Raw genomic sequence first — 22,241 nt, forward strand, 5'->3', positions numbered from 1 at the left:
CCCAAAGAAGTCGGTTACAAACATACAGGTGAAGCTAATAAAAAGTGTGTAATGAGGCAAAACCGGGGAAAAATATTAATCTTCGAGGGCTTTCGTTCAAAAATTCCTAACTTATATCTTCTAACCACGCGGACGAAGTCGCGGGCAACAGCTCGTTACCTATATGGCTGGTTTTCTTATCATGCTGACGCGACGTTTCGCGCGTAGGCAGTTTGTCCGAGAGGCGCGAGTCGCGGCGCGACGCGTCGGCGATAGAAGAAAATCAGTTGTAGTCTTAGTAAAGCAATGAGGGGCCGCTAGGGTGCAAGTATGCAGCTCAAGTTTAGTGGGTAATTCAGGGTAACACGAATAAAAGCCTTTCGTGAAGGTAACCTCTTCAAAGGCTTAAGTTATTGAAGGGGTTAACCCCTTCACGTGGTTACCATAATGACGGTGTTAACCATTTCGCTGGGTTTCGAGGATGTAACTCGAATAAAAGGTAACACTGCGATATGAGTTACCCCGTGTACGGGTTACCCTGTCAAACGGCTTAACTCTAAAGTGGGGTTGTCCGGTCCCTGAGCGTGGCGATTACACAAGATTTTTATGCCATTTTACAAAGACATCAAGGAATATATGTTTTCATATAAAGCAAAAATATTCAGTTCTACCATTAATGCCTAAAACTTCTTAGAAACAGTCACAGATCTATTTATAGTTACTTAACTCGTCAGACTACTAATAGTTAACTTACAGATATAAAATAAATTAACAATATGAAACAAGATTCAGTTATAGCCGATACGCAGCCACCACGCTACTGTTAGCTAGACATATCCAAACGCTACCTTCGTAACACAGTAGAAAAGGCGGCATATGTATAGTTTCCGAAGCTCACTAGTTGTGCGGCGTCGGGCTGGTACTAGTTGTTGGGCACGGGCTGCGCGGGCCGCCGGTCGAACTGGAACGTGTCCGACAGGTACAGCCCGAAGATGGCCACGCTGTAGAACACCGTCAGCCCGAACAGGGCCACACTGGCGCTGGCCGTGAACATGTTCGAATATTCACATCTGGAAATAATATACCAATTTAATTAAGCTGATATAGGAAATACAACTAAAGTTTATGAGTAGTATGTGCATAAAATACAAAGTTACAATTTTGAATGTAAATAGTTAAATTTCATACAAGCAAGGTTTTGGGTTTGGATCATGAACACAAGTTTGCTACGCACTACATCTACGTACCTTTATTTCAAATGACAGATTGATGAGTCGAAATTTTTGTGTAGGTCTGAGTCTAAAGATCCAGGTTTTTATTGTGCATCATCTAATTTTTCCACACTTTAATCCAGTAAAAGTATTGACTAACCTAAAAAACCATACGACGGTGAGTGCGACAGAGACGAGCGTCATGAGTATGTTCTCGAGGTCCCAGGCGCGCTCCGGCTGCGCGCCCTCTGTCATTGGCGGGTTCACTGCAGGCTCTTCTGGAGTCCCGCGCGGCTGGAATGGATACGTTCTTATAAGTTATGCAAATTGGGACACAGTTGTTAAAATTCACATAGAATATCGATTAAACAAGCCTAACTGATAAATATAGGCAATTTAAAAAGATTTTACACCAAGATCATCATGTTATCAGTATTACTAGTAGCCACTAACTATTTGTATCTTCTTTTGATAAATGACTCGATTATGCAAAGCTTTAATGCTATCTGCTAGCATAGGTAATTTACATAAAAGGAGGTCTCTATGTAATATTTACAGATTTAATATGTATTTACTATTCGAAAGTATGAAAACGTTTGTCTGATGTCAAAACACAGGCAGCAACAGACTTCTTTTATAATTTCTAAATGTCTCTCTCACCTGACTTGTAGTACGTTTAGGATGTACAAGACAATGTACTACGGCTCGATCATGCAATCCGCAGGCGCGCAACGTGGCCGCGTCGTCGATCAACACGCGCCCGTTGAAAATCAGGCGGACTCGGCTCTCTGCCGTCAGCTCGGATGAGAAGTGGCGCCTGGAATGAGACAGAACGATAAAATTATAATATGTCCGTAATTTACAAGGAACAACAAAACCCAATGCTAATTATGCGGCTGAAAATGATTCAACTTTGATTTTTGTGTCCATCTACAACACTAGCAAAGCTCAATAGTTAATTATATATTGTTATTCTCTATATTAACTTAATGACTCTGCAATTCTTAAACAAATAGTTTTATATACATGCCTATGAAAAATTACTAGTAATACGTACTGAATTATTTTAAAATAGCTTTTAACTTAAAAGCAGTTAAGTGTAAATTCAAATGAATAGATAAGCTATAAAAAATGTTTTAGTAGCATTTTATTCAAATATTTAATTATTCTTATCATATTTTTATCTTCATTTAGACAAAGTGTTTATCAAATCTTCACTTCATACTAAACAAGGCTTTGGTTATTGTGACTGGTAATTAAGTAGCCTTATATACAATTGCGCTATCGCGTGAATAAGAAACCTTAGGAACGATCGTTAAGAAAAAAACAAAGCCTGTTTATACTGTTTTAGTCACGTTTACGAATATCGACTTTCCGACCGGTTAGTCTATCACGAGGTTTTACTGTGGCCATAATGAACAAGAATAACATGCTACATTTTTTCCTAGTACATTAATGTTTTTGCGAGATAATTTGCGGAGGTGTGATTAACAACCAGATTTTTTTATTTAACCTTTTTTGCTTTGTTATTCAGTTAGGCTTTAGCTAAAACTTTGCCCATTTGATACAAAACTATTTTGAAACCTTTTACAGTAATGAACGAGACGAGTTGCAGAGAGTTATACAAGAAACAGGACTTATTTTGCAACGCCGTGTAAACGAAATAAGATTATTTCAATAAAACCGGATGTGTAACAGTTCATGGGCCATAGTCCTCCCCTTTCTCGTGCCAATTTATAAGGTCATGCGCCAGCCTCATCCAGACTCGACCAGGAGCCTTAACTATATCGTAGGCCCATCTTGATTATCGTATAACAGTTACTTGGCGACAATTCATAAGCCCCCATTTCCTTAATACAGGTGACTTACCATTTAAAATCCTTGAGCAGCTCATCAAGACTGCCGTCAACCTCTTTTAGCGTGTCATTCAGATATTTGAGTTTGATCAGTATCTTCCTGGTGTCCTGTTCCGTCGGTGCATCGCCTACGTTTTCCGTGGACTGAGCGTTTTCTGTATTCACACTTTCCGATGTTTTTTGTACATTAGCTGTCGATGGAGCATTTGCTTCTTTGACGTCATCTTTTTTGATCGTCGTCGGTATTACTGAAGATGAGTTAGATTCTGTAATAAGATCATAACATTAGATGTTGGTGAGGATAATTGTCTTGGCCCAAACATCAACTCCATTACAAGGAGTTGATGTTTGGGCATCTATTCGGTGTTCTGATATAGGAATAATACCGAAATAAATTATTAAATCGATATAGAAATATTTAAGTAAATGAGAACCTTCTTTTTTTGAAGTCGCTTAAAAAATAAAGCTGCAAAATAGCGCTCGCAACAAGTCAGTTATTATTTATTGACTATGCGTACTGTTACTAATAGAGTTTCGAAACTATTGTTAGTTATCTGATTAAACTTATACGTATGGAATGGTTTTATAATAGGCACAGTGTTAATTATTCTGTTTGTCAAAATATGTATTCAATTAAGTGAATGCGTATAGGAAAAAATAACATAATTGAGTCAAGATGCCCGCACACATCTTTACAGGGTGACTAATTGCTGATGCAATATTAATCACTAAACAAATGAAATACTGTAGCGATTTAAGTGAGGTACATTTAACTGTCACATGAAATATTATGCAAATCTTTACTTGTTGTTAAGTGTAGAAAGAGGGGGAAGAGGTTATCAGAAAGGTAATTTCCATAAACGTAGTATTGGCGTTAATCGTAGCGTAGGACTGTTTCCAGCCAGATTCGAACTACGACTTAAAAAATATGACTGAGCCTGGATGCGGAGAATGCGGCGAGGTGTTACAAGCAGAAAAAAACTAACATAACAAAACGTAAGAAGTTAGAATTGGGGCTGAATATAATCTACTCAAACCTTGCCTAACACGTATATTGATGACTTAGCTAACACTGGTTTATGGATATAATCTTGTCCCCGACCGTACATGTTACTAGATGATGTCGATTTTTCGACTTTTCTGAGTACTTTTTAGTTAAGCAGACTAAGAAGCAAACATATCTAAATCGTTACTAAGTAGCAAAATCATTGAGGTTTGGAGGTAGGACTAGAATAGAATATTGTGCACCATAGAATGACAACAGTGAAATTAGTAACATAAAGTATATCGGTATAATGGCGATCTTATCGCTAATAGTGATATCTTCCAGACAACCTTTGGAAGGGCAGAAAAGGTAAAAATATAAAGGCAGACGACGCTTATATTATGTTAACTACATACATTAAAATTAGCAAAAATGTTTAACGGTAAAGTTGTTACAAAATAAATTAGACGATAAAATAATAAATAACGAGTAACGATCCATTCCGTGAGATCGGAAACAACTAAGACGTAACACACAAATAAAATCAACTATATAATCTATGTTAATCAGGTAATATGATAAAATTGTTTACTTTAAACGTTATTTTGAAGATCGTTATTTGTAATTATTAATTCCGTTCTTTATGGTTGCCCTTTATTAAGTCGCCTACCTTGCCGCTTATAAAGCAACAAGGGCTTGCCGATTTGATCTTTATGTTTAACCAAACTGATTTGCATTTAAATATAATAAACATTTCATTATTCCCTCTGCTCGACAAATGTGTTACACCCTTATTTAGTAGCTGGGATCACTTAACCTATCAAATAAGTTACTTGTACATTGACAAACGTAACTCTCTGGAATATGAATGTTAAAAAGGAGAGAATGATTTTCCCAGAACACGATTTATTTGAGCATGAAGTAGGAATATGCAATACGTACCATTAGCTCTAGTGAAGAAGTCACAGCCGGTGGTGACGTCAGCCTCCATGGCGCTGACAATGCTGTCCATCTCCCGGATCTGAGCGTTGCTGGCCGGCTCCACCTCCTCGTGGGGTTCGCTCTCGTCATTCGTCTGTTCTATGGGACTATTCGGGCTGCTTGGAGCTGAAACAAACATGATCCATAAAAGCAACGTTAACACGAACTAAATTTAATATATCTGTTTTGAATGGATATGTTTATTATATTTGACTTGAAATAAAAACCGCTGACCCAAACATGATGAACTTGGCATTTTCTACAGTAAATGTTGCCTTTGCTATAAATTTTGATCAGCTTAAGGTAATTTTGGCTATGAAATTAACTTAAATGCAAAAATATAATTATTTATTATTTTAATTTTATATTATATCGGGATAATTTTCAAAACGACAACCTTAACATAATGGGTTTGAACTTTAGATCATCACCAGAGCTTAGACTAACACATCCTCATTAGTAAGACATTTGTATGTTTTAGCTATTCGCACAAACATAATCCATATTTTAACAACTATATTATATTGATAATGTGCTCATAAAGAAGACTTACCATTCATTCTTAACGGCACTTGACTATGTCAGTTTTTATAATTCTATATTTTAAAATACATAAATAAAATAATATTACAAACAGGCTGTGACAAATTAACTTTTATTTATTTTGCAATTTGGATAATAATGAAAGTTAGCTTAGTAAGAAAATATAAAATTGGGAATGGATTACTAGAATCTAAATGATTGAGGTGTTATACATATATAGCCGTCATAGCCGACAGTCAAAAAATTGTCAAATGCGTACTGTAATAATTTGGCTTTTGATACCGCAAAACAATTTACATAAAAATAAGTAGCATATTCAAAAAACCGTGAATTACAAATAATGATGATTAGCGAGCAGATTTTCCTTAACAGTAATCCTGACCATAGGCCAACTAAGGCGAGGCGATCACGTAAACGTTTCGTGTGAGTGATTACGTTAACAATCACAAGATACATCTTGGAATAATTTGTACCAACGACTGCTAGACACATATAAGGAATAATAGAAGACTAGATATGGACAATCATTAAGTTGTAAAAACGGCGTTAGATTAAAGTTTTTTAAAGGTATAATGATTTCACCATGGGATGGTCCTGATTATTAAACTTTCACGTTAGAATATAAACCTTAAAATCCTCTTAAAATCAGACTATTGCAGTTGCGGAAGCGAGTGTACAAGCCATGGTTTTTGGCCGTATGATCATAAAAGGCGGATCCCATTGGTTAGTATTTGTGCTAACTTACTAAGTCTACGATATACTTACTGAACAATGATTAAATACCTAAGAATACCTAATTCTAAACCATAATCTACAATGATATTACAATTCATGTTTTTGTGACATTTTAGTTTGTAACTCCTGGATTTTTGTGAGTGTCATATGAAGTATATTAACCGAAAACTGAAAAGTACTTTCCAACGAACTGGGCGATGATCAGCTTAATTCAAAGAAGTTACTTCTTATGACCTAGGTCACATTGGAGCTTTCGATAACCTATAATTCATACCTATATTTCATCAGTCGTTTGCTGTGTGATAAGAATCATCAAGGAATTAGATAAAAGTAATTAATGTTAAATATCATAGAAAAATTGATTATCATTAAGCGGTGATATTGATCTTAATATCTTTGTGAAGTATACATAATATATATATCGTATATATTTTATAAGACAATACATTTAAACTATAAAAAAATACATAATTTAATATGATGTACTTTTAACTGATTGAATAAGATATTATTTTAAAATGTGCGAATCCTAGCAATGAAATCCAATCACAACTAGGGTCTTGTAACAAAATAGCCTTTGGTTGGACGTTAATGATAGAAATTCAGAGATAAATGGAACTTATAAATATATCAGTGCTAGTGTACTTTGTGACATTAGTAGGGTCAATTTATTGCATCAACTCCCGCATTTACGATTTTTATCCTTGTGTCGCGATTGGCTCCACAAAAATTCAAGTGACAGTCACCCAGCCGGACCCCGGTACTGCTATTTACAAAGGCCGGTGAATGCATGGCAGGCGGATTGAATTTGAAACTATGTATTCCTATTCTGTTAAGAATTTTTCCAACATAATAATTTTAAACTATGCCGAATGTTTGCTATAATTTAGAACGCTACCGGTCTAAATAAAAAAATAAGTTATGTTCCTTAGAAACACTAATATTTTATTACGTTTACATAATTTAGATTTGCATATTAACAACTGCCATACATGTTATTTCAAAATGCCGCATACCAAATCTTTTTTTATAACATATTATCGACATGGTATACGATACTTGTTTTTATATGATAAATTATAATTACATATAACCTGCCTCAACGAAGGCTTTCGTGTTAATATAGTGACAAAAACTGGTTTTATCTAAAAAATATTTAACTTGTATTGTCGACCAATGTATAAGGACGTGTAAAGGTATTATGTGATAAAAAGCGTCCGTGTTACTCTGAATCATACTTCGGCTATGCTAATCTATCCGGAAAATTTGTTTAACAAAGATAAAGATCAGCGCCAACCAGCCTACATTTGAGATGACGTATTAACTTTGATAGTGTCTGAATCTTAATGGCTACACAGATACAGCGACTTGGTTGTTTTATCTTGTCTAATAGTATCCTCCTCTTGTTAAACATCGTACATTCCAATTAAACTAAACTTTTTTAAGTGTTCAGCGGCTGATAATTATAACTTGGAATCGCCTTGTATGTCATCATCATTGGATGTTAAAAAAGCACAGAGTATCTACACAAATACATAATGCCCCTTATCTTGACCAGACAAGTATTTCGCTTCCTACACTTATTGCGCAAACAAAATAACCAAGACTGTTTTAAATGTTATCAGTCGCTTCTTTATTGATAAATAGATTATGATGATAGAGATAGCTTGAGGCAAAACATCAACTTATAATATTGCTCTTTGATAAATATATGATTCAGTCAGTTATCATATACATATTTATGAATTAATCAGTTTAATAAAACTGATATATCTTTACGGGTGAACAAACAGCAATGTTTATCTCCATAATCACCTACAATAAAGACCTGTCATATAGAAAATTAATTAGCCGAAAATTTTTACATGGTAGGAATGGAGGGCTGCTTTTGCCGAGCAGTGAGTGGGACGATACAAACAAACACATGCCACTGTCAAAGCAGAATCTACTACGAACACTAAAGAATACCACCCAGCACATAAGCTATACATGAGCCAGTAAAACAATTACCTGTCTTAGAATGAATGGAAATTGGATTAAAATGACACTATTTGGTATTCTCTTAAGCATCTTCCCAGCACAATAATACGTTGGCAAAGTGGTTAAGTAGCCTAAAGATAATGATAATAATAAAAATGTCTTACTTACAGTCTATTCTCCTGTAGAAATGTAGCCGGTTGTTATCCAACATTGCCATATCGGCGTCCACTATACTGTCCATTTCCTGAAGCGGTATGACCCTCGCGTTGTTTTCTTCAGTTGTTTCTGTACCAGCACCTGTCAAATTAAATGATTATTCAATTGACATTGAAGAAATGCATAATGAATAATTATAATTATTTTAAGTAGAATTTGCCTTTATTTCGCAAGCAATAAAGGTGATTTTTCGTTATTCTTTTGGCTAATATGGTTCTGTCGATAGTAGTTTGTCGTCAAATGCACGTGTGAATAAACAGGTGTTACTATCAAGGTAAAGTAATGAGTATTATATATACTACAGACGGATATGGATTGCATCCTGAGTCACAAGCTTTTTCAACAAAATAAAATCAAGTAACTTAAGATTAATTAATAAGATCCAAAGGAAAATGTGTCACTTTAAAAAAACTGTATGTCATATACTATTATGAGTGAATAGCTTAGGGTCTATTATAGGTCGGGTATTCTTATACGACAACGGTAACTCAATAATTTAAATATAAAAATGTTATATTTTAATAAAATATGTTATATTATGAAATAACATATTTCTAATAATATATTCTCGACAGACACAAAATATTAACTATAACGTTAGTGCATAATCAGAACATTAATGCCACCTTAAAATATAGTTTACGACTAAACTATTTGATACTTGGTGTTACGGATGTTCTAAAATATTATGTAGTTCTTTTATTTGCAATATTGTAGCACCTAAAGTTTATACTTTATCAGGACGTTTGAATTGATATTATGTATACCTTGTTGTATTCCATTCTTGGAGTATTTATAGAGTAAAAGTCGTACGACCCTTTACGGCACGTGCGTCGCATAGGGCACGTGCGACACGATCGATACTGTCAAATGTGCGATCAGCTTTATACAGCCTTATTGAGACAGAATTAAGTTAAAGAATTTGAATTTTCTGTTTTCAATTTTAAATTATATTTGTTAATGCGACCTACTTATGGAAACACACAAACAGCCTTTGTATTACTCAATCAATTACAAAAATAGCCCATTCTAAGTCTACTTTGACTTTATAAATAGGTATAATTAATAAATAAGAACAAGAACGTGGTTGGCCTTAAAACATCTACATTTATTGACACATTGAACTTTATAAAGACAAACAAGGTTTTATTAAAAAAATCGTGACGCAAATGCTAATTAATAAACAAGTTTTAATGTTTGTCCTTACAATATAAAAGTTTTAGGAGATTTAATTTTATAGGTATGTACAACAAATTTGACTTAATTAAATAAAGCATGATAATATGGAAGATTTATATGCAAATTTCAAATCAAATAAACTATAACGTGTAATGTGATGTTCTTCTGTCTGTTTTTTAGCTTAACAAATAATTTATCGACATTATCTTTTTGTGCTATTGTAATTAGCTACGGATACACGTGAGGCATGATAAGGCTTGTAAACATATTATAAGAAGAACTAGCTTTTCGCCCGCGGCTTCGCCCGCGTTGAGGTCGGTTATATCGCGTTTCCAAGAGAACTCTTCAAAAGTCCGGGATAAAAACTATCCTGTTCTTTCTCAAGGTCAACTCTATCCCACCAAAAACATTAAATGTAAAAAAATGCCAAGTCTCTCGATGCAGTCTTTCCATCGTAAAAAGTTTTGAGATCTCATAGAAGCCAAGTCCTATTCAAAATATTTTGTAGTTATAAATCAACATTTAGTAATTGTATCAATAGTTTTCTTTATATTATAATTATAGTGACTTGGCAATGAGCACAAGAAGAAACAAATAAAACGGCATATTTGTAGGAGTTGAAAGTTACACACACCGCATGCGTAAACATTAATATCACAAAATTAATTTTCTTTTGGTTTATCCGTGTCGTCCCAACCGAATTTCGGCAACGGCAGTCAGTCTTAGTGTACTCTCGATTCATTTACTTTCATAAAGCGATGGCCCGTAAGGTATTCTTAATTATTGTATTGGAGCATGTAGTCGGTAGTGACCATCATGATTCACACATAACAAATAATCTGATCACTGGTCTCGTCAGTAACATTTGCACATAATTCCAGGCATCAAGCAGCTTTTAATTTGTGCTCATTGCCAAGTCACTGTATGCATATATATATCTACTAACTTACAAACTATAGCTAAACTAAACTAAATAACACGTAAAGTTCTCCGAATATCAATTATCACTACAATATTTTTTAGTTTCGAAATGGTTTTTCATAGACAGGTGGCGCTATCAAATGAAAATTATCGAATTATTCTGAAGTACTACTTAGACTGCGCTTTGTAACGAAACCATAGCGCGATTCAGACACGTACAACGCCATCTATCGAGCGCGCATACAATATTTATCGCAATACAATGGAGTTTTAGCTTTATTAATTTTATGAATTATGAATTTTATGTATTAATTTGTATTAATGATAGTCTGTGTATTACATTTATATTATTCTTTTCTATTCTATGTATGTATTCATCCAATTGAATAGGTACTTAAACAACGAACAAAGTTAACAATGCAGTCAAAATCCATACATAATGTTCTTGCCAAACCGCAAATATAAAATTGTTTTCTATGGCATATTATTTTTTAATGTTTTTATAATTTTTCCTTTATATGTGGCTAAGGACCTATCTTGGTGCAAAATTTGAAGTTTCTAAGTCTGCTAGAAGTACCTTAGATTTTTGATGATCTGTCAGTGAGTCAGTGAGTCAGTGAGTCAGTGAGTGACAAAATGGTGTAACTTTGATCGACCGTAACTCCTAAACCATTAATTCAATTGGCATGTAATTTCGAACTTAAGCTTGTTCTAATGCCTACTATTATTCCCCGAAAAGCTAAACTCCTAGCTTTGTCCACGTCGAAGATACAGGGGGGGCGAAACAGCCGCGAATCGCTTCGAGAAAAGATGGTACGGCCGTGCCCGTTTTGCTCGAGACTTGGCAGGGGCACTGCCGTGCCCTCAGATCTCTATACCAAATTTCATTAAAATCAGTTCAGTGGTTTAGAAGTGAAAGCGTAATACAGCGTAATAATAAAGCGACAGACATAATAAGAGTTAGTTTCGCATTTATAATATTAGTAGGGCTGTGTTTGTGCCATAGGGTTAAAAGTAGGGTTGTGGAAGTACAAACCGGGTGCTCATTGCTTATACAATACCAGAATGTACTGAACACTAACAACAGAATAATTTAATCTCAATATAATAATAATGGTTTCTTAGTTCTAACAAGCAAAGCAATGAATCAGTAACGTCACATGTTTTGTTATCATTCCGACTGCCAACAGGTCATTAGATAAATCAGGTGCTATTAAGCATACAATGGTACAGACAAACATACATATTAATAGATTTAATGATGTTAATTTAAACACAAGATGTTCGGCGGTCTGAGGTTTTAAGAAGAATGCCGCATTAGAACCGAGCAACATGTTGGTAAATGTTTTAAATCCGGCCCATCTAAAGTTCTAAAGACTAATATTCTAAGTCACGTTATAAGTCATTTTATTCACACTATTAAGATGCTGAGGACTTCTCAAGTTATCATGTTAAGAGTGTAGCTTATACCTAAACAGTTTAACAGTTTTTCTGTAGCTGCTTACTATTTGAGTAGTTTCTAAAATCCAAATAATATTTATTTCATATACATACATATAAATATTTTGTTTAAAAAGGAATTACATCATAAGCTATTTAAGCTCTCAAGAATCTTGGTTCAGCAATATAACGTTGATCACTTTGTGATGTTAAACGGTGGCGTAGTACCTAAGTAGCGTTTGTGGAGAGCAAGTCGAGTCAAAGAGTTTTGACATTATATTTATTTAAAAAAAATTTTAGCCTGTACTTTACTCGAAAAAAAAATCAATTTTATAATAGTATGATATTACCAGGAGCACATATAGACCCATAAAGATGACGAGATGCTTATTGTAATCGTTCCAAAAAAATTAGTTCCCACACAGAACTTACCTTGTACCTTTAAAGGAACAGTTATGTATTACCACGTATCAAATCAACATTTATGAATTTTAAAAATAACATTAATAATATTTCAAATTCAGAAAGATTTCGCGTCACTTGCTCTGTAAACACCACAACAAACTACTGTCACATTGAAGTAAGCCAATCAAAAGCGTTCATGGTCATATGGTTCCAAATTCAAAATAATTTCTTTTTTTTGGTACAAATTTAGTATTGTGTAAAAATTTCAAATACTTATGCTATGTAAATTACTTTTGAATTCTATAATCCATGTGGATAGCTATATGTATATTAAGCTTTATTTTTCATAATGTCAACTAGCATGATATTACCCAAATGACAACATTGCAAAGTTTTCGCAAAAAAAAATCCTATTCGCTAACATGCTTTTCCCCGTCCAAGTTTTATTTACAAGATTATAATAACAGGCATTACGTCACCTATGTTTTGGTGAGTTGTAAGGCGCATTATTCTAGGCAAAAAAGCGAATAAAAACGTAATTACCTGGCGTATCTGATGTGACAACTTGCATAGTGGAATTTGTTTGTGTTGTTGATAACATCAGGTTTGATCCTGCAAACACAACTTATGTAGCAATCACGTTCGAAAAGCCCGATTACTATTCGTTTTTGGTATCATTCATTTTGCAACATGTAATTATGAAGTGTTGTAGTGACTAACACTTTGTTTATCAACAATAGCTTTCGTTTCTAAGAAGCAAAACAAATGTTGGCTTTAGTACAATGTTAGTTTAACGTGTTGCCAATTTACATTGCTTCATGGTCGTAAAATTACGAATTAGAAATGAATCATTAAACAACAATCTAGCTGAAACAATTTTTATGTTAAAATAATTGACAAACACAACAGAGGTGTAAGTGAGATGGGATAGAAATAGAATTGATATGCAACAGTGGCCTGTTACATGTCAATAGTAAAGATTTGTACAATATGTTTATACATCCTGATATGCCCATTGACTTTTTTTCTTCATGGTTTCTCAATGTCATATGATATTCTGTTTTTATTAATATCCACTGCCTCCTCCATGCAACACCAGTTATTTTAAGTTAAAAAAAAATGGCTGCTAGGTAATTTCCCAATTATTATGTTGCATAGTAAAACAGTGGTTTAATGTACTTACTTGTTCTTATGCTCACTGTGACCGGATGGTGTGTCCGTGAGCGCATCACCAGCACAGTTTGGTACCGATCCGGCCGGGCATTGGTTGACAACCAAGCGAGAGCCGCCACCACAACAACTAATACTACAGCTATGAACTGCACTACTTCATCCCCCACGCCGTCTATCAAAGTCATGCTTGGCTTAGAACCTAAAAGGAAAACAAAATATTTTAGAATAAAATGTTTTGAAGGATAATCAACCATGTGAAACAGCATAACTATTTTATTTATTTATTTATGTGTTGGGACATATAACAGTTATACACTACATTTTGTGTATTAGTATGGTTGTTATTCAATATACACCATTATATTCATTCTGCATTCAGCTTTTTTTTTATGCAGCGAAGCAATAAAATGGTAAACTGAATAATTCAGCTGATTTTTGGGTCTGACACAGGTTAAACCAAATAGTACTTGGTATAACCATTATTCAGTACAACTCTAGTTATTATGCGATAATTGGAAATAATTAAGTCGCTGAAATTGTTATAAGTAATTCAAAAATAAAATATGACAGCAATTAATTGCAAAATGAAATTCTTATTTGTTTATAATATTTATGTGGTTGTCTAACAGGATTGAATTAGTCTACTTATTTATTACATTTATGTATCAAAGGTATATCATTGATTTTGCCCAAGAACTCTTAAGAGTTTATCTAATAAGCATAATATGATTAAAATGCAAGATTCCAAGGCCTTGTTTTATATGTGAATGACTTATTTATAAAGTTACTCATGATACTCAGTTAATCAGTTATGAGTAATTTAGGTATTTAAGTCGTTAAGTTTTATGTATGTCCCATGAAAGTTGCACAAACAGGTTCACATAATGCTCTAAATTTTATAAACATTTTAAGCATATTTGAAAATATTTTAATAAGGATAATATGAACCATTTAATTAAATCTTGATTCCTTTTTATACTAGTATTTGAAAAAGTGATGTAAATTATAGCTACATCCTGCGGTGCAACCTCCATAGTAAAATGTATCATAATTGGCTAACATTCTCACAAACATGCCTTTATTATATTAATGTTATATTATAAATATTATGGTTGCATTGAACCAAGTATGTATAAATTTTCTTACATGTTTTACAATGATTTTGAAATTTTGGTCAGTGGGTCATCTTAGGGGCGGTTTTCTCTGTGATTATTTACTTAATTAAGATTATAATGTGCATGTCCATATCATTTTATTGATTATAATATACCATCATTTGACTTTAGAGTGCTATGTTCCAATATTATTCACGATATCTGTCTTTAAAGTAAATAAAAGGTTGTTATCTATGCAGTAACACGTTATTAACGATATTAGACATATTATTAAACATGTACCCACTGATTATGGCTAGTTATGTACAGGTTCTGCGTCAGACGTTAAGACGGCCAACATTTATAGACAGAATATACAAACGCCTCACCTTTCTAGATTCAATTCAACCTAACTCAAGGTCATACATAAAAAAACACAATAGTCTTTACCTCACACTACTTCAAGTTTAGCTTCCACTCACGGAAAATAGCAGAATTGGCAAATATTTACAATTATTGCGACTCAATGGCTCTGTGGTAATAAAACATCTCGCCAATAGCAAAATTTACACCCAAACTGAAAGCTTTCACCATAAGAATATCAATCACAAGTGCACTAGAATCGTTTTACAATGCCACGGGATAATTATCAGTTTTACATGTAAAAATTTGTTAAATTTTATCCCGATGTATCACAACTCGAGAACACAAAATTGAAGAAAATCCGCACAACAGATTAAAAATGTAATTTTATTATATCTCAACTTCAAGGTTATTGTCATATGGTAACTGTAGACTAATTTTACTACTAAATAGAACTTCAGGAACTATGCTTCTTTTAGAATATAATTACTTCGGGATTGTGATTTCTACTTAAATTTTTCTATTACTTTAACAATATTTCTGTTGTTTTTTGACATTTCTCGGATGCATTTTGACTGGAAAACGGGCTTCAAAACTTGGCAACACTGTTAAATGTATTCGTGTTGTCTGTGGAAAAACAGTTTTTGGCGCCATTACGATACATTTTTCAATGTAATTTAAATTTTATTGCTTTTCTAAGTAAAGCTAAGCCAACAAGAGGAAAAAGGTGAAAGTGAAAGCTAATAAATTATTATAAAAGTTCAAGTCAATTGTGTTATTTTTATTGAATTTATCCTAAGTTGTGGTAAGTTTTTGAAATAGCATACAATGTACCTACATTATATTGTAGCACCTTCTTTCTATAGTATTATAGTAGTAGCTATGTAAGTTGTAGGCTTTTATAATAAGAAGACTATAGATTCTCATTATTCACCCTTTTGGGTTTGTATGTGGCCTACACAACACGTTTCTTCTCCTTAGTTCTTGTTTTATTCGTTTGAATAGGTAGACATACCGATTGCTATTCGTTTTAAGTCCTGTGGAAAGTAGGTGTGTAAAGACACTATCTAATTAAAAATAAATAAAATATACATTTTATATAATATTAGTGAACAATTTTATCCGGAATTACCTATTATAATTGTAAGTATAGAATTTGAATATTTTATTACTTTTTCTTCTATTTTAACTTTTTCCATAAGTATATACATATTTAATTCTTTATTTAGTATATTTAATTCTGTTTTAAAGGTATAATAAATAATTATACCTAGTAGTAACTGTATCTTCTTGGAGTAGTAAATAATACTTCAAAGTTCAAATGTCTTTATTTCTTTCTTATAACATTAATCACTAAATTAAATGCCCCACAAAACCGTTTAAAAGGCATTACCGTTGAAGCTTAATATAACATTAAATGCTTTAATTAACTCATACAATTCAATTTTTAGTAATGACTAGTAGCTCATCTATTTTTATTTATTGACTCCAAAAGGAAATACATTTATATTAGTCTAAATTTAATCCTTCAAGTTGAATAAAAAATACAATATTTAATGACTATCAATAATAGTACCTATTTTGCTAATTTCTAATCTTATCCATCTTATTTCTACTTTCTTTAAAATATCTTATATTTAATTGTTTAATCTAAGGACCTCATGTTTTATATCATAAAGTGCATATATTGTATCTTGAAAGCCTAGAGATAGTCTGGTTTCATCTTCATTGAAATTGCATCATCCTGCTACTTATTTTATAAATAAGTATGTACTGCAATGTATGCAAATCCTAAATAATTCAAGTGTATTATACATTTGACTTAGTCGTTTGAGGTAAATGTGAAGAAACCTAACTTATCCACTTAATATTCAAAGTATTTCAGTAAACTTGGATGTTGTTATTAAAAAACAAGATAAAGAAGGCGTTATGTCAATATTGAATGCGACAGAGGGAGACAAAACATGGAGACAGCCGTCTGACGTAGAGAAAATATTATGTTATCGGTTTTACGCATACTCGGCCAACTATTAGCTTTGAAATATGTTCTTTCAAGTGTACTGATTATTATTATCATCCTTATGATTAAATATGTATCCAATATTTTTGTGGAATTATCTTTTAAAGATTTAAAATTAGGTCACTAAAAAAAAAGTATTGACATACCGCGGCAATGAAATGAAACGTCGTTGTTGCGTCAGACAATTTGAAGAGGCGGAGTTATCCCAGTACTGGCGCCTTACATCCATTCCTCTCTAAGACCCCCAGACAATTGCACGTATCACGAGTTAAAGCCGTTATATTTTTTTGACTTGAAATTGTTAACTTCGAAAAATAAGTGTCGTTTTTAAAAATAGTTTAGACTAAGTAAGAATTTGTTTTTGAAAGACCAAACGCTTACTGTTCTCGCTTTTGGTCTTGAAAGAAGACCGTCGCCCGAATATATTTATTTGTTGTTTAAATAAAAACACAAAATAGCTGTAAGGGCAATCGGAGATATTAAATTTAACATGATCAACGAGTACTGCCTCTCATCAAACAATCTGTTAAACACGTTGCATCACGGTACAGTTAGTAGCTCAAACAAGAAGCAGGTCGCTTTGTGGCGTAATTGTTATTGTTGTCAGAAGAAAGACAAGGTGAAGAAGTTTAATACAGTGTTTACAAGAAGACATATGTCCAACACAATGTGAGTATTTTTGTAATTATTGTCTTACTACTAACATTAAATACGTCATGTAGCTACTTACTATATATCTGAATATGTGTTTTGCTATCTGACAATTTTGGCGGGGATTCCCCCCTTACTATACTTTACATACTACTAAATGGCTTTTGTTTGGTCATCTTCTTTAATACCTTTGTATCGGGCTATGTTATCTGATATTTTGTACATTGTTTTTGGAATCAAACATTTTATCTACGAAACTAGATAAGAATATGCGCAATAACATGAATTACCTGCTCAGTAATTTATTTTATGCCCATGCTTGAATATGACAGTAGTTACATACAATAACTTGAGTCATGACACTTAAAAAGTCAATTGCCTGTTAAATTCTAGAAGCACTTGTACGGACCTGAAAATATAATTTTACCTACCTTAGGTACTATTTAATTTGGCTGATAAGTGATTGTTAACATTTTCACCATATTCTTTTGTTGACTTTGGCCACAAAATGAAGAGCTTTTGTCTTAATTTCGTACCTACAAACAACAGTTGCAATAAGCTTTCTCCATTCAGGCTATTTCGCTCTTCGGCGAAAGCTAAACCGGTAACCAAGATTACGCGCAAATATTTTAAGGAAAATCCCCAAAAAGCTGAATTGAGACTCTGTTCGTAGATATCACGGTTGATATCAATAGAGGATAATCCCATACGATAAGGATTTAAGGATAAGATCTTTGGATATTATACAGTAGATATCTATCATTATTATTAAACATTAAATATATTGAAAAAAACGTTTAGACTTTACTACAATTCGTTAATTTTAAACCACCGTAGCTAATTTTATAACTAGTATTGTAATCTAATGATATAATGGACATAATTTACGAAGTTCTACGTCATAACTAAGCTTATTTATCGGGTATATATACGCAAAGACTAATCTATCAATAAGAGAAGACAACTATAATTTTCTTAAACAGGGAAACCAGAACCTTTTAGAAAGTAAACATTTTAAATGTTAAGGTGAGCACAAGTATTCCGAGAATATAAGATTACAGCCATGACATTGCAAAAATCGAAGAATACATAAATAGCAAATCATTCTTATCAAGTTTATCTAACAAAATGACGCTAACCAAGCTCCAGAGGCCGTATGGGTGAACCGTAAAGTGGTTACGGCGGTGTTTGTATATTCATAGTATGCATTTACTTTGTTTCGATAAACCTTATAAAGGCACGGCAGATCTTTCTCCTTTACTGTTGTAACTTGCTGTATCAGTATATTTTACTGTGAAAAATTGATCACGAATTTCACACCTATTAACTGATTATAAGCACATGGGTTGTACTACTACAAATAATAAAATCTTAATTGTAATTTTAGATCATATTCAGACCTTGACAGTGTGTGTTACAGCCAGAGCAATTATTATAAGTATTATCAACTGTATCTTTTCTCAGTTTCTTTTATTTCTCCAACTGATAAAAAAACTACAAAATTATAACCACGCATTGTAGAGATGGCGATATGTTTGAGATTTATGTACCTACTTTATTATTCTTTGATTCGCTCTATTTAGCTTCGCAAAGTCCATCACAAAGTTGTTGTCTAGGCAGGTAGTTAAGAGTCTCTTTTGAGGCAAAAAAGAGGTTATTCAACCTAGTTCAATGTCAGGAAGGGGTGAGTCATTTTCCACAAACGAAAACACTGGTCAACATGTATTGACTTGTTAGATACATTGAAATATTGCTGGTAATTTGTAAAGTAATACTTGTAACTTTTTTTGCTTGCATGTATTAGTTTGTCTATTATATATCTAAGTCATGCTCCTTGTATAAAAATAATACAATTAGGTGAGCAGATAAGAATCCGTAATGAACCTTAATATTTAATGTCATTTTTTAAATTTATGTTCTTTTAAATGTGTTTCAAAAGCATGCTATTATTTCTGCCTTTGTAATGTTTTTTTTTAATGCAGTGATAAAATTGAAAACACAGTTCTGTATTCCAGAAGAACAAGATGATAATTAGTATAAATGAACTACACCCCACTTTAGACTCTCCTAAAATTAAAGCTTGTGGTGTTCTATAAAATAGTAGATATCTTTTGAAGCTTTTTTGAACTTATGTAGGGTTCTAATCAATCGTCATAAAACCGATAACATAAATATGTCTATTATAGTATTATCACAAACAACTGGCACGTGGTTTTTGTGGTCTTTATAATAAATAAAAATAAGTATGTTAATTCGCCTTTTCTATAAGCCCTTTATAAGCAATGTACAGAATAATGCTTTTATATTTATTACTAAATAAGTAGGTACTAAATTATTTTTTAACATTCCCTTTAAACCATTAAATATTTTTAATATATATAAATACTTTATTAGTCTCTTGTTGCTAAACTTAGTTAATAAGTAATTGACGGAAATACATAACTTTACATTTATGCAATCGTCTGCCTCGATTATATCTTTGTTGTTATCTCCGCGGTCAGGCTCATGTGTCATTAGTATGTTTACCATTTCAGTAGTAGAAAAATAGGATTGAGTAATAAGCAATAATTGTTAAGTAATAGGTATTGATAAAATAAAATGGATATGTATAATAATTTATTTTGACCCAAAAAAAGGCATTCTAGCGTGTGAGTCATGTTAAAAAAGAAACTACCTATTATTTCCTCTAGTTTTGTACAGCGTGCTTCCCCAACAATCTACATAAATAAATGTATAGTATACTGACTGCGTATAGCCGTAGATATAGCTACAGTACAATCGTGAACGCTGCCGTCTCGTGACCGCGGTAATTGCTCGTCTCTATTGGCCTGACTGGTTGACGTCATTTGAAGCGACCAATAGCGTGAAAGGAGAGATATTTTTAGAACGCAAATGTCTGGTAGTGGGGATACAGGAAAATTGTATGGGACGCGACTCCGTGAATATTGCACAACATTTTCTGTGTTCGCACGCAGTGCTCGTGTCGCTTATTGCGAATAAGAAATTACTAAATATACTAAAGTAAAAACATAACTCTAACTTTTAAAGTTTTCATAAAGTATTTCGTAAATTGTCCTCTTCATTTGTTGTGAGGATTACGAATATTCAGTAATCTACTGGAAGTGTTACAAGATATTTGTAACCTGGTGAGTTTTTGAACAATGTTTTTTTTTACTTATTTCGGTAACAATAGGGGTTGAGTGTAAAAAAACGGGTCCCAAAGGTTATACTGAATTGTACACCATGATTTATAGTGATATGCCATGTTCGAATTGTGTAGAATTGGTATAACGTCACAATATTAAATCTTGTGCAATAGTGTACTGCGTATCAAGCACGTATTTTTTTGTTAATTGAGATTAAACTAGCTTAGATTGTTGGATAAAAGGTGCTTAACTAAGTTTAGTATAAACTAAGTCTAAGAAATATAATATGAACACATTTTTTAATAATTGTAATGGAGACTTCCCAAAGTACCATTGAGCAAGTTCGAACCTGTCGTACCGCAGTGCCACGATCACGTTATGTCGGCGGTCGGCATGTCGCACCATCGTTCTAGAAAGTGCGCGACAATTTTGAAACTCTCGAAAACTATCTTCTAATGCATTATTAATGACATAGAATTTTTCCATTAATAAGTGGCCCTGGCTTATTTAGAGCGTGTAAATTTGACCTTTTACTCTGAAATGTAACGGCATGATTACATGAAACTGGTTTTTATTTGTCGTAATATCCTGGTACTATTCGGTAATCTAAAAACACATTTTACCTTTTACTAGCAAAACACGCGTATGTAGTCAAATTGTTAGATGCCCTACTTATTGATAGACACTTTCAGTTTTATTTGCTATATATTGGAAGTGGGCCAAAGTCTACATTTAAAAGTAGGTATTTAGTAGAAACAAACATGTTTTTTCCCATCCTATATTTAAAACAATGTTGCCTGACCACGAATTTCGTGGAGGAACACTCAAGCCAAAGTTATGAATCATTTGTTTTTATCCCATTAATAAATTGTTTCCACGACCTTTACTGAGGCACACATTCATAGGATTTATGGTTTAGCAAAGATACACAAAGGCAAAGAACAGCGATAGAACTAATGTAGGTGTAAATATTTGTCACGTTCACTAGGTTTTGTGCTTCAATAACCAAATCTAACTCTAGGCTATAAAATGTGGTAATGTTCTGGTATCACGTATAATGTGAGAGGTATTTGTTTTTCTGATTAGATAAAAAAACACTTATTTATCTATAAGTAATTAGCGGAGTAGAATGTTATTTGATAAGTAAAATATTGAACTCATGCTTAAAATCGTTTTCTTTTGTTACAGGCCTACAGTCGGAACCATTAGTTGGTTGGGAGCCTAAAGAGCTAAAATTTCATTAGGAGCTCAAGAAGAGTTCAAACAAGTAAGTAATTGCGTTCACCCTATTTCCGATAACCAGTTTCTGTTCACAGGTTTAGGAACATCGAAAACAGTGAAACCAGAAGAAATTCACAGTTTT

The 22,241-nt window shown here is 33.0% G+C and overlaps 1 protein-coding gene and 1 long non-coding RNA gene across 7 annotated transcripts; one reads left to right on the forward strand and one right to left on the reverse strand.

Moving 5' to 3' along the window:
- Positions 1-555: 555 nt before the first annotated feature.
- LOC113505786 (transmembrane and ubiquitin-like domain-containing protein 1) lies at positions 556-19,045 on the reverse strand. 4 transcript variants are annotated; one of them, XM_026888607.1, is made up of 10 exons: positions 15,149-15,423; positions 14,751-14,924; positions 13,615-13,803; positions 12,975-13,043; positions 8,439-8,567; positions 4,974-5,138; positions 3,060-3,312; positions 1,851-2,007; positions 1,351-1,484; positions 556-1,049 (listed from the first exon to the last, which is right to left on the reverse strand). In XM_026888607.1, exons 3-10 carry the CDS (start codon positions 13,787-13,789, stop codon positions 902-904), a joined length of 1,230 nt encoding a protein of 409 aa, XP_026744408.1. In that variant the 5' UTR covers positions 13,790-13,803; positions 14,751-14,924; positions 15,149-15,423; the 3' UTR covers positions 556-901. The 4 variants fall into 4 exon arrangements, with proteins under 4 accessions (XP_026744408.1, XP_026744409.1, XP_026744406.1 ...); XM_026888608.1 differs by lacking the exons at positions 14,751-14,924; positions 15,149-15,423 and adding an exon at positions 17,812-19,045; XM_026888605.1 differs by lacking the exon at positions 14,751-14,924.
- Positions 15,852-22,215, forward strand: LOC113505788. Of its 3 annotated transcripts, none has more exons than XR_003401661.1 (3): positions 15,852-15,866; positions 16,947-17,750; positions 22,067-22,215. It is a non-coding gene; the product is annotated as an uncharacterized LOC113505788 (long non-coding RNA). The 3 variants fall into 3 exon arrangements; XR_003401660.1 differs by lacking the exon at positions 15,852-15,866 and adding an exon at positions 16,190-16,204; XR_003401659.1 differs by lacking the exons at positions 15,852-15,866; positions 16,947-17,750 and adding an exon at positions 20,361-20,878.
- The last annotated feature ends 26 nt before the right edge of the window (positions 22,216-22,241 follow it).

Source organism: Trichoplusia ni, chromosome 27 (assembly GCF_003590095.1).
Source record: "Trichoplusia ni isolate ovarian cell line Hi5 chromosome 27, tn1, whole genome shotgun sequence".
NCBI lineage: Eukaryota > Metazoa > Arthropoda > Insecta > Lepidoptera > Noctuidae > Trichoplusia > Trichoplusia ni.

Bases quoted from the DNA above. Each gene is read 5' to 3' on its own strand.
- LOC113505786 (XM_026888608.1), bottom strand. From the start codon at position 13,789: ATGACTTTGATAGACGGCGTGGGGGATGAAGTAGTGCAGTTCATAGCT. The intron at 5,139-8,438 runs GTAAGTAAGACA...TGTTTGTTTCAG, and splicing joins TTTCTACAGGAGAATAGACT to CTCCAAGCAGCCCGAATAGT. The intron at 3,313-4,973 runs GTACGTATTGCA...ATCTTATTACAG, and splicing joins CTTCTTCACTAGAGCTAATG to AATCTAACTCATCTTCAGTA.